The sequence below is a fragment of the Manihot esculenta genome, chromosome 9 (assembly GCF_001659605.2).
Source record: "Manihot esculenta cultivar AM560-2 chromosome 9, M.esculenta_v8, whole genome shotgun sequence".
NCBI classification, from domain to species: domain Eukaryota; kingdom Viridiplantae; phylum Streptophyta; class Magnoliopsida; order Malpighiales; family Euphorbiaceae; genus Manihot; species Manihot esculenta.
The window spans coordinates 31,583,314-31,596,834 of NC_035169.2; the positions used below are offsets into that span (position 1 = coordinate 31,583,314).

Below are 13,521 nucleotides of genomic sequence, written 5' to 3' on the forward strand. Positions count from 1 at the left end.
TTAAAAAATAAATTGTAATTTATTAATAATATTTAACTATATTTTAAAAAAATTACGTAATTTTTTTATAATTATGTCTTTTTAATTTTTAAGTGAAATTAAAAAACTAAGAAATCAGCACGAAAATAAAGAAATTGAGCTTTTTAATAATTTTTTATAAGCTTGATTTCTTCATTTAAAAATAAATAAAAATCTTTAGCTAAAAATTTTTATAGATTAATTGAATTTAAATTGAAGCTTTTAACTCAATTTAAATAAAAAAATAACAAATTGAATTAAACTGAATATTCTTAATGTGAAATTAAACATTCTAAAAGTTGCAGAGACCATTTCTTAATGTGAAATTAAATATTCTAAAAGTTGCAGAGACCATTGATTTATCTATAATTTTATTTCAAGCTTTTCTAATCAATTAGATTATAAAAAGAAGAAGGTGGTGCAAGTGCAACCCTAACATCTTTTTTTTTTTTTTTTTAATTTCAACCTAATTAGGTATAATCAGAAAAAATAGTCAATATAGAATATTGTTAGGCGAGAGAAATTGCAGGCTGGAATTCCAAGTTATGACCATTGTTACTGAAAATTCATATTTAATATATACACTGTATTGCTTTCCAAGGAAGACTTGGAAAAAAAAATCATCTGTACTGATTGGACCAATAAATTTTAACATATATTAGCAAATTGACAAAATGGTTGGATCGAATCTGCGAGAGCAGATTAGATTCATTGGTCAAATAAAATTTGCAAGTTTGAAGGAAACATCTTCAATTATTTACAGAAAAAGTGGGATAGGGAACATTTTGAGGAAGTTACCTTTTTTTTTTTTTTGAAATGGTTTGAGGAAGTTACCTTGAAATTACATATTCAATTATTTACCTAGTATATATTTTTTTTAAATTGAAAATTAAAAAAAATAAAATTTAAAACTTCTAAAATTTACTTAAATACATTTACCATTAAATTATAATAATATATTATATTATTATAATATTAAAAAATAATTTTATTATATTAATTTATATAATTACTATTATTTATTAACAGCTTAATAACACAAAATATTATTTTGCCCTATAAAGCCTCTTCCTACACTCTTCAACACCAATTTCCTCCCTTCACTTTCTCTCTCTCTCTTTCGCTTGCTCCCTTCGCCATGCCTGGTCAAGTGATGCCAGAGAAGACCCTTCACGGCATTCATGTCCTCGGACCGGAAAACAATCCTCCCTCTCCTAGAAGGTACTTCTCCATAGTTTAACTTCTCTTGATTTATCTTACCATTCTCTATACACTCGCAACGATTACTCACGCAAGTAAATTGATGCAGGTTGGAAGGGAAGATTGCTATAGTAACAGGCGGTGCCAGAGGAATTGGAGAGGCAACAGTACGGCTATTTGCCAGACATGGTGCCAAAGTAGTGATTGCAGACGTTGAGGATACACGGGGAATCATTCTAGCCAACTCTTTATCTCCTTCTGTGATATTCGTCCACTGTGATGTTAGCCAGGAAGAAGATATTGAGAACTTGATAAACTCCACAGTTTCTCATTATGGCCGGCTCGACATTCTTTTCAACAATGCTGGGGTTCTTGGAAACCAATCAAAGCACAAGAGCATTCTTGATTTCGATGGGGATGAATTTGATAAGGTGATGCGTGTAAATGTTAAAGGGATGGCTTTAGGGATCAAGCACGCAGCTCGAGTAATGATTCCTAGAGGAGTTGGATGCATTATTTCAACAGCTAGTGTAGCTGGGGTGATGGGAGGTCTTGGTCCTCATGCGTACACAGCTTCCAAGCACGCCATTGTTGGGCTCACAAAGAACACAGCTTGTGAGCTTGGGAGATATGGGATTAGAGTCAATTGCATATCTCCATTTGGGGTGGCCACAGATATGCTCATCAATGCGTGGAGAACCAGTAGCGATGAAGAAGAAGACTGCATGAATTTTGGGCTGCCGTGTGAGCAACAAGTGGAGAAGATGGAAGAGTTCGTGAGATCACTAGCTAACTTAAAAGGTTCAACTCTAAGGACTAAAGATATAGCTGAGGCCGCTCTTTATCTTGCCAGTGATGAATCCAAGTATGTCAGCGGCCATAACCTCGTTGTGGATGGTGGAATTACCACTTCAAGAAATTGTGTTGGTCTGTAAATACAATTTGCCATTTTTCCCTTTTTTTTAGGATTTTTTTTTTACTTTTCCTTTTCTAGCTTTGCATTCGTTAGAACAGGCATCTAGTGTAAAATTATTCCTCTATTAATTATAGCTCTTTCAATTTTATATAGATATTTTATTTAGGCCAAATGAGGATTTTGTGTTCTAATGTCTTTAAGAAAAATTGCCAAATTCTTGGAAGTGGCTGGGACACAGAATGTGACAATGATGTAAAGAAACATGCATATAGCCAACAAAAATCACTTCTAATTTCTGTAGCAGTCATGAAATGTATAGATGTGTCATTCGATTAGTCATAGAGGCTGCTTGTTGAATTTTCTTAGGTTCCTTTTCCCCTCGCAGTGGCGTTTGGCAGAAGTTATGTATTAATATCTGATAATTCACAGCTAATTACTGATTTATAGCGGATTGTATCAGGCATTTTGCTAAATTATATTTAATTGTTATTATTAATATATAAAAAATTTATTAAATATAAAGAGATATTTTTAAAAAATTTAATATATTTAAAATGAATATAATTAAAAAATTAAATAAATATTATATGACAAAATAAATATTATTTTAGCTCGACTTTATGATTTGATTGTGGATGATATCAAAATCGAAGCTGTCATGCTCGTGACCTCCTCAACTTCAATATAGAAGGGAGCCACTTGCATTAATATCTCTAATGCTCTATACAAGTCATGGCTTCTTGGAATTTGAAGGGAAAGTCAATTAAAGACAGCCTGGAATGTTACTTGCCACAAATGCTAGGGCAGACAGACTGTGGATTAGGTTAGACTTGGCCAGTGAGCCAGTCTGGTTTTCTTTTAGATTTAAATTATTTATTTTAGCTTTTATAATTAAGGACATGGGGTAGAATGAATTAGAGGTTTCTCTATTTTACTTTTAATTTTGTTTTGATTTGCCTATCATAATTAAATGAATTGGTAAACTATATTTGACAATTTTTTATTTAAAATAAAAATATATAATTTTTTTAATTAAAATATTTTATTTAAAAAAAATTAAATCATGATTTTGTAAATCGTCAAGTTGTTTTTTAGCTTTCTGACTTTAGAATACACCTATAATGTTGAATAAGATTACGTTGACTAGACCTATCTCTTGTCCTTTTATTGCATTTTCTAATTTACTTTCCACAAAATTCTTCTTCCGATATCATTTTCAGAAATTCAATAAATAAAATTCATAATAGTTATATAAATTTAGTAGGAGAAAAATATTTTTTTTATTTATATAATTATTTTTCTATTATAATATCACTTATGTTTTGTCATTCGAATCCATATGTATGGATGTATCAAAATTTTTTTTTACACTAGACAATCAATTTAATTTTTTTCAGCAAACATACGAATAAAATTACAAAATGATTTGATCTGCTTTCCTACTCTGGACTAAACTTTACATTGTTATATTGGAATCCGTGGTCTTAGACCGATCCGTTTGAGTAAGACCTCAAAAGTTAGTACCTTTTTCAAAATCTGACTTTACTCTCATGTATAAAAAAACTCAATAATTATTAAAATATTTTTTGATTGCATTAATTTAATATAAATTCATTCTAAATATATACACGTAAACATGACAGATAATCAGAAAAATTGCTAAAAATCCGAATTAAATTATTTCCCATTAACTGTGGTTTGAAGAGTTGTTGCATGAATATAATAGTGAAAACCCTTAACTGGAAACTCAGAAAGCCCTGGATTTCCAGAATCTGAGTGTGGAGAGAGCTGGCGTGCATTCAACATACATGAAAAGGTAGTTAGGGACAGCTCAACCAAACCTTGGAATTCAACAAATTAAAGTAGAATCCTTTACAGGGCTGTCAGAAATTCAAACATCCATCGCGAACCATGAGTTGTAAGTCTGTCTCTTGTTTATTGAAACCAGTACGGTGTCCACGGAGATCCATGTCGAGGTAGCCACTTGCCTATTATATATTTATATATAAGCACTGCAGAATTCCAACCCAAGCATTTGGGACCAACTGTCCGTAACATAACATTAGGGTATATAGTATAAATTACTGGTATATACTAGGGCTAGTATAATACTAGGCCTAAAAAAATTAGATACTATGCCAAATTATATTTATATCTATATTTATTTTATTAATCCCATGCAAACCAAATTCTTAAACATAAAGTTGCAAATGAATTCTGTGGAACTGAATTTTAAAAAATTAAAATTTAATTTATTAAAATTTTTTTAAAATTAAATTTTTATTTATTTTAAATTCAAATTAAATATTAATAAATTTAGATTTAATGCATTACGCAAATTATGTAGAACAAGTTTAACTTTTATCGAATTTAATTTCAAATAATTTAATAATAATTTAATTTATTTATAATTATAATAAATTTTAATTTAAAATTAATTAAATTTAAAACTAAATAATTTTACAATTAAATAAGTTTACATGAGTAAACTTGTAAAATCTATAAAAAATAATTCTTAAATTTTAATAACCTGAATTTTTATAAGTTCAAAAAGTATAATGAAATTGAGCTGAACTCAATATTGGAAGTTTCGAACTTGATTTGATTTTAATTCTGTTATGACATTGGAAGTTTTGAACTTGATTTGATTTTAATTTTGTTATGACATCGAGATTAACTTAGTTAATGAGTTCGTTTACGAATTTACTTAATAAATTAAATTATAAATTTATTTATAAATTTAAAAATAAACTGAATTTATGAGATTTAACGAGTTAAATACTATAAAATTTAAATTCTACTCATTTACTAAACGACGCTAAAAATTGAAATTAAAATTAACTTGTTTAAAAAATAAATCAAATTTAATTAAATTTTTATTTAAATTTCAAATAACTTATGAATATGTCAGACTCTCTACTAATTAGACTCCCCTCATAGATTCCATTTCATTCAGCAAGACAGGTTTTGAATTAGTCAAAATGAATATGGCACTTAAATAGCAGAGAATCTAATATAAAAAAATGTTTCTTGTTGTAAATCTTTTAAGGGATAAATAGTAAGTTAAAATTTGATTGACAATTAAGAAAAAATTAGTAGGAGATTATCTAACTAAACCAGTTCATTAAACCTCTCCAATACAAGGCACGCTAAATGGGAAATTCTGACAAAGACAGTATAAACTCAGGAATCATAGCAAGCAACATGTTATCATATAGTTATAACAAAAAATTCAAATTCAACCATTTTAACTCAAAGTTTTTATTTTTTTTTAAATTTCATTTAATATATACATAGGTTTTATGTTCCAATTAGATTAATTTAACTAAAACAACTAAAATGATTAAAGATTAGTACCCATAATAATTCTTTTAATTTTTGAGTTAAAAAACTTTTACCATTTCATTTCATATTGTTTTCCTATTTTAGATATGTAATTATTGTCTAGTCTGACATAATCTGTGAATTATTTACGTATTAAGTTTTTAATATTCAACATCAAACATCAGCCGACCTTAGCTCAGTTGGTAGAGCGGAGGACTGTAGTTGGCAATTGCCTCAGCTAATCCTTAGGTCGCTGGTTCGAATCCGGCAGGTCGGAGATTTTTTACAAAAAATTTCTTATATGTGTTGTTGTATATTTTTTTCCTTCCCCGATAGCAATTTTTCTCTTCAAGAAATGACACGGTCAATATAAATATATTTAAAAACCTGTGTAGTTGGCTAACTGTATTTTGAATTTCGAAAATTTTCTTTTTCGGATAAAATTGCATAGCATATAAATATAATAATACCGTTATTATAATTTAGTATTATATTTATATTTTTGAAATTTTCTTTTGAAGAATTTAATTATTATAATTTTAAATTGATTCAAAAAAATTATTATAATTTTAAAAATTTAAAAGTAGTCAAAGGAAATTAGGACTTCTATATTTTGATTTATAAAATTTTACATTATAATATTATCACTTAGTAACAGAATTACAAACTTAACGACTAAAAGTAAGAGAATTATTTTTAAAAAATCAATTAAATTGAGATTTCAAAAATTTTTCATTTAAAAAAAAAAACTAAAATAAAAACCAATTCGAGCTTTGCCTTCCACCTATCCTATTGGTCATCTCATGATAATTTTTCCTTTATTCTGAGGTCCTTGTTTGGCTTTGTAGAAAGAATTATGGAATGATCTTGCGCATCAAATTGTTTTCTTTATCCGTGAAGCACTGCTTCCAAACATAGATGGTCAGCGGTGGCCGTTCTTGCAACAATGGTCCGTAGCTAGGATTTTTGTTATTTTTTGGGCTCTTATATGTACGCCTTTTGAACTTTTGGGCCTTAATTTTTCATTTGTTGATGATGGGTTTTTTGAATGTAAATTCTTCTTAGGCCTTGAATGTATACGTATATACATACTAGAAACCTATATGGTATCCACATACATCAATGTCGAAGAAGCTAGTCACTTGTCGATTATATACTTATAGGAAATTTCGTACAAGTATAAATATTTTTTGTCAATAAATAATAAATAAATCAATATTATGATACAATACATATATTTAATAAGTGTGATATGACATTAAATTATTTAAAATTTTTTAAAAAAAGTAAATAAATACAAATAAAATTGAGAGAATAAAATTTACTCTCATGAAAAGATTTGAGACCAAATGTGTGCATTTGGCCTTTTCCTTATTGAATTGATTTCAACGAAGGATGAAGAACTTCGGGGGGGAAAACAAAAATAATTAATTAATTAAAGTTGTTCGAACTTGTCAGATACCGACCTTAGCTCAGTTGGTAGAGCGGAGGACTGTAGTTGGCTTATGCCTCAGATTATCCTTAGGTCGCTGGTTCGAATCCGGCAGGTCGGAATTTCTTTTTTTTTTTTCTGGCCTTGGGGAAAAAATAAAATATATAACAAGGCCAGAAAAAATAAAATATATAACATTGTTTTTCTTTTTTTCTTTTTTAAAATGAATATTTGATTTATCTTTCTAAAAGAGAAAGCAGAAAAAACTACGAAATTAATTGTCGTTGGGGGATTGTGTTTTTTAAATATAATATAATAATCTAAAATATTTTTTAATAAACGTAATATTAATATTTCTGACTTTTTTAATCGAATGTAAACGTTAATGTTCTGACGTTATATCAAGACAATTGAGGTGTAAATTCTAATATGGATTAATGTTTAAGAATTAAAAAAAATTAAGTGAATATTTTTTTAAGTTTGTCAAATGTATTGCAAGAACATGGTGTTAATCCTGTCATGAAGAAATTGACTTAGAAACAAATTTATAATAAATAGATAAATAAAGTTGTAATTTCGGCCATGAAGAAAACGTGATTTCATCATGTTGCAGTTGTTTTGGGAACAACTGTGCCGAAATGATTTATATAAAAGGAAAAAAAATTTAGCGATTACTATTCAAAAATTTAATAAATAAAAATAAAATTAATTAATTTTTAACCGATGATCATTAGATTTCTCCCACTTAAAACGAGACCGAATTTAAAAAAAAGAATATTGATCCAAAATCTATTAAACTAGTTTGAAGGCTGACTCAGCAGTTTAAATTCAGATCCAGACGCGCAAAGCATACTGAATTCACAGCAAGCTCAAATCTAATGAAAAGTAATTCAATCCGGTGATGTGACGTGAGAAATAATAATTAATTTAATCACTTTACAGTCTTATCCACATGCGTGTTGGGAGAGTTAAATGGCTATTTGGTATGTAAAGAGATTCTGACGCATTCATACATATAAATTTGAGTGACAGATAAATAGATTAGGTGTCACTAATAGGCAAAAAAAAGAAAATAAAATGAGTGAAACATCTTTGTTCAAACTTACAGGATTAATATAAATTTAATTTTTTATATTTCAAAACATTGTAAAAAAAATAAATTATACTTCCTAGAAATATTATTTTATTATTAAATTTATATTTATTTAAGAATGAATAAAATGAGTGAAACATTTTCGTTAAACTTATACGATTGATATAAATTTAATTTTTTATATTTTAAAACATCGTTTAAAAAAATAAATTATACTTCTTAGAAATATTATTTTATTATTAAATTTATGTTTGTTTAAGAAAAAATATATTTTTCACATTAAATACTTAACTATTCAAAAGTAAAAAGTATAAAATAAAATAAAATCATTTGAAATCTAACCTTCAACAAAATCTGACAATAAAAGAGAAAAAAGAGGACAATGATGAATGAAAATGATCCATCTCCAACTGACAAGAAGACGTATCAAAGAGATAGAAATGGATTCAGTGGCTGAAAAATGGAGGGAGAGATTTAGGCCATTAATGCATACAATCATCACTGAGGACTTATCTCTTTTCTATTTTTTAGGCATTTTGAAAATTTTAATTCTAATCATAAGAAGACTTTTAAATATGTCTTGTCGAGCCAGTAGAGGGTAGGTGAAAATGACTTATCATTGATTCCATGAGCGAGGAAGATTGGTGAAGCCGAGATTGGGCATGCTTCTCATCCATTTATGAGGCGGCTCTGTTCATTTTCAGTTCAATGTACACTCAAATTATTCTGTGGTTTTTGTGAGGCTGTTGTTTGAGTAGATCGGCTTGTGGTTGTATCCAACTGGGTCCTTAAATGCATGGGCTCTACATCTACTCCATTATGCACATTGTCTTTTTATTTATTTATTTTAATACAATTAACTCTAAAATAAAATTTAAAATTCAACAATATCCAATTTAAATTTAAAAAAAATTATCGAATTGAATTATTTAAAAATTTAATTTAAAGTTTTATTTTTTATTTTCAAAAAGATAAGTACTTTTTAAAGTGTAAAAAATCCTTAACCCGTCCTTTGTAATTAAAATTTTAATTTAATTAATTTCTTATCTATTATTTTTATTGGTCAAAATAAAAAAAGTCAAGTTTTTAATTTAAAAAAATTAAAAATTAATGTGAGTTTATAATAATTTATTTAAATTTTTTAGTAAAATAAAAAATAAAAAATAGAGTCTAAATTTGAGTCTCAATTAAAATTAATTAAAAGAAAAATTGGAGTTTTAGTTCATGACTATTAACAAGCTTATTAAGAGGAGTAGGGTTGGGGAATTCAATTTAAAGCCGCACGTGGAAAGGGACAAGGCAGCTACCGTCCCCGGTTCCCTTGAGAAAACGACGACATGAGTCAAACGGTCAAAGATTCGGCCAGCCTGGCCAATCTACTTGACTAGCATCAGCTACTCCCTCTGCGGATCCGACAAACTATATAAACAACGGTGCTACTAATTAAAATTTCTCGATTGGTACTATAATTTATTATTTTCAAAAAGAAATTCGATTAAATTTTTGTAGTTTTACTTAATAAAAATAATTTTAATTCATTTTTTAGCAAGTAATAAATAAAATTACAATACTAAATATTATTTTTATAATGATAAATTATTTCATTTTATTTCAATTTAAAAAAATTACTTTTAATTTTTGATATTCAAACTTTAAATATACTAATATTTTTTTTCAAAAATATTTATAAATTAAATTATTCATATTTATTTTTTATAATAACTTTTTAATAATAATTAATAATAACTATTTGTATTTATTTTTTATTTATACAAATGAAATTATATATTAAATTTTAAATTTTTGGAAAAAATAAATTTTAAATTTTTAGAAAAAAAATGATATTAATAATGGTTAAATTATTTAATATTTTCATAAATTATTTAAATATAAAAATATAAATTTTTTAAAAAATAAATTTAATAAATTATGAGTTGAATTAACTTTTTAAAAATAAATAATAAATATAGATAAAATTAAATAGTATTTATGTGGATAATAGATTAAATCATTCAAATTAAAAAAAATTAAAAAAAAAAAATTCAGTCAACTTGTAAAATTTTATTTATAAAAATTTTCTCCAATTAATTTTGACTTTCAATTTAAAAATTTTATCTTTAATATTTATATTAATAATTTTTTTTTCAAAAAATATATAAAATTAAATATTTTGCTAAAAAATTGAAATTAGGCACTCCTTATTTAAATTTCTAGATCCTTCTCAATATATTATTTAGTATTTTACAAATTGGACTTATTTAATCCTTAAAAAAATATATATGAATTTAATTAAAATTATTTTTATTTTGTTTTTGATAATCATAGAAAAAAAAAACATTATTGAATTATTATATACTATGATTGTATTTTAAAACCAATCACCTATTGAATTTTTGTTTTCACTTTGCTAACCGCTGTGAAAGAATGTAATTTAATTCGATTTCATATATTAATTTATTAAATAAATCATAATTTATAAGTAAACTTTCAAAATAAAACCAATCATACTAAACTTAATAAAATTTACCATACAACAAGCCAAATAACAATAATTTAACAATAAATTGAAGCAAATAAAAAATCTAAATAAAATAAATTATAAAAATAAAAATTAATTTTGCTATTAAACTATATAGTAGGATTAAAAATAAGGTAAAAAGATTATTAAACTATACAGTAAGGTTAAATATGTTTAGTATAAATTTATTCATATACACCGACAGACTACCATTAATATGCTACGGATGACCTTTCTCAATCTTTCATTTTCTGGTCTACTCACCTTTTTTATTTACAACTATGTGCCAGAAAATGCCTAGTATTTGTGGGGTTCAGTTTTGGTCACCTGGACTTTTCATTCTTTAATCTTTTATTTTTATTTTATTGTCAATTTCAATAATATAACACATTCTAACGAAATTAAATATTTTAATAAATATTCCATCTCTATATACCAATCAAAAAGATTTAAGAAAAAAAACTCAAAAAAATTAATATTTTTTAAATAAATATCTTTGGATAAATAAGAAAATTAATATTAAAATTAGGAGAAAAGTACAAAATTTACATAATTATGGAATTAATGTACCTAGAGAAAAACGGTAAAAAAGAAAGATTCCATCAAATATTTAGATTGAACCTCCAAATCATGACAAATTTGAAGGGTAAATTAGTCATTTTAGAATTTCATATTAATGCACCAAATTCTTAGGAGAACACAGACCGTTGGATCTACCACATCATAGAAATAATCCAATCTCTATCACCACAAATATTGGAAGATACCCCACAATCACACGTATGCCTCTCCAAAATTTTGCTATAAATAGGTAGCCTTTATCAGCCAGAAGATGTCCAAAAATATTGAGGGCTAACACCAAGCACAGTTGCACTACAGTAACTCTCTCAAATCATACCTTCAAAGATGGAATCTCCGGTGCCGGAATCCGGTAACAACAACCCAGAAATGCAGAACAAGATTATCATCGATGTATTATACAAGGCAATAGCACAAGGTCACATGGATGAAGTGGCTAAGTTTCTATCAAGTGACCTGGAGTGGTGGTTCCATGGACCTCCACGGTGTCAACACATGATGAGGGTGCTGACCGGCAAGTCGAGCCACAATGAGTTCAGGTTCGAGCCAAGAAGCATAGAGGTTATTGGGGAATGTGTGATTGCAGAGGGATGGGAAGGTGCACAAGTGTATTGGGTTCACGTATGGACCTTGGAAGATGGTGTTATTACACACTTTAGAGAGTATTTTAACACATGGCTCACGGTGAAGGGAATTAGCCCAAGTCGCTGGGAAACTGGGATAGGGAGGCGCCGCCCCACCTTGTGGCAAAGCCAACCCAGAGATCTTTTCAGCCGTTCGCTGCCTGGCCTACTTCTGGCTATTTAGAGAGCCTGTGCATGGTTGCTGGGTTAATTACCTGTAAAACTGTGATGAAAATGGAAATTTGTATAGTATATTTTATATGTATATGTGGTTGAACGTGTAGTAGTCGGTCAAGAAAAATGCATTTTAAAATTTTTTTTAACACTTAACGGCTACTCTTTTAACAATATTCTTCAAATAATTTGAATTAAGCATGCGAATAAAAAAATACAATATAATATATCCTAGAAAAATATATTCTTATCAAAAGAATATATGTCTATTTATAAAATATAGTACTATGAAATCTTTCCTTAGCAATAGAATATACCTCATATTACTTTTTACAAACAGGGGAAGAGGTTCCTTCTTTCTCTATATTCTCTTAGCACTTGTCCATCTAAATTACTATTATTATTATTATTAGTTACAAACTTAAGATCGTGACTAGGGATGGCAGGCGGGCGGGTTTTCACGGGTACCCGATCCGCCCAAACCCTATTAGGACGGATTTGGGTTTTTACAAAACGGATTTGGGCGGATTCGGGTTTGAAAAATTTTACCCGTCTCGGATTCGGGTAGGGTTCGGGATTAGGTGATCGGATACCCGTTACCCGAATCCGATTAACTATACTAACAAAACTAACCATAATCCCTAATTTATTTTTTCATTTTACTCTTTCTCTCTTAGTCTATGTCTCTCTCTCCCTCGCTTCCCTTCCCATAGTTCTCAGTCACGCCTCTCCCCTACTTTACTGACGACTGCCGGCAGCCCAGTCGTCACCGGCGACGTCTCCTTTCTCTCCCCAGTCGACCCCAGTCGACGATAAATCTTCTCTCTCCCCCGTCAGCAATATCTCATTCTCTCTCTCCAGCGGCAACATCTCCGACTTTCCAGTTGAAGACAACTCTTCTCTCTGCCCGGTCGGCGTCGACGATATCTCCTTCTCTCTCCCCAGTCGGGTGAAATCTACTCTTTTCGATTTACGCTTCTCTCCCCGCACTTCACTGACGCTAGAGACAACCCTTCTCTCCTCAATCGGCGACATCTGCTTTGACTAGAACTCTCTTCAGGTTTCAAGATCTTTTATGTGTATGTTCTTAAAGAATTTTATAATTTATGAACTATTAATCTGATTATTTGGATATGTTAAAAAATTTAATTATTTGCTATTTGATTAATATAATACTGTTAATTTTTAAAATTTATGGACAATTAATCTAATTATTTGATTATAAATCATTATTTGCTGGATTGCTGAGTTGCTGGTTCTTGTCATTGAACATTTCTCCTCCTACTGGGTTGTGCAACTGTTAGATAGTTTATTTGGTTTTGTCATTGAATTGAATTAAAAAAATTATTTGCTGAGTTGCTGGTTTGTATCGGGTTCGGGTATTGTGCGGGTATTATTAAACGGGTTTGAGACGGGTTCGGATAGTAAAATTAAAATATTAAACGGATTTAGGACGGGTTCGGAAATTGTATATATAATCGGGTTCGGGTTTGGGTACTCTCAATTTTGCGGGTACCCTACCCGTTTACATCCCTAATCGTGACCGATCATAAAATTTAGTGACCCAGAAATTTACTTTTACATCCACTGCCAAGCTTTCCAAGTAGGTTTAAATTTAGGAAAAATTACTTCAACTATATTAAA

The 13,521-nt window shown here is 28.4% G+C and overlaps 2 protein-coding genes and 2 non-coding genes across 4 annotated transcripts; all 4 read left to right on the forward strand.

Annotated features, from left to right (window-relative positions):
• The first annotated feature begins 1,083 nt into the window (after positions 1-1,083).
• Positions 1,084-2,286, forward strand: LOC110622422 (short-chain dehydrogenase reductase 2a). The gene is made up of 2 exons (XM_021766916.2): positions 1,084-1,239; positions 1,328-2,286. The coding sequence occupies exons 1-2, from the start codon at positions 1,157-1,159 to the stop codon at positions 2,151-2,153; spliced, it is 909 nt and encodes a 302-aa protein (XP_021622608.1). The 5' UTR covers positions 1,084-1,156; the 3' UTR covers positions 2,154-2,286.
• A 3,357-nt stretch (positions 2,287-5,643) lies between these two features.
• TRNAY-GUA lies at positions 5,644-5,735 on the forward strand. The gene is given in 2 exon segments: positions 5,644-5,680; positions 5,700-5,735. It is a non-coding gene; the product is annotated as a tRNA-Tyr (tRNA).
• Positions 5,736-6,919: 1,184 nt separating this feature from the next.
• TRNAY-GUA lies at positions 6,920-7,011 on the forward strand. The gene is given in 2 exon segments: positions 6,920-6,956; positions 6,976-7,011. It is a non-coding gene; the product is annotated as a tRNA-Tyr (tRNA).
• Positions 7,012-11,346: 4,335 nt separating this feature from the next.
• On the forward strand, positions 11,347-12,033 carry LOC110623703 (wound-induced protein 1). Its single transcript, XM_021768722.2, has one exon. The coding sequence runs from the start codon at positions 11,408-11,410 to the stop codon at positions 11,885-11,887; it is 480 nt and encodes a 159-aa protein (XP_021624414.1). The 5' UTR covers positions 11,347-11,407; the 3' UTR covers positions 11,888-12,033.
• The last annotated feature ends 1,488 nt before the right edge of the window (positions 12,034-13,521 follow it).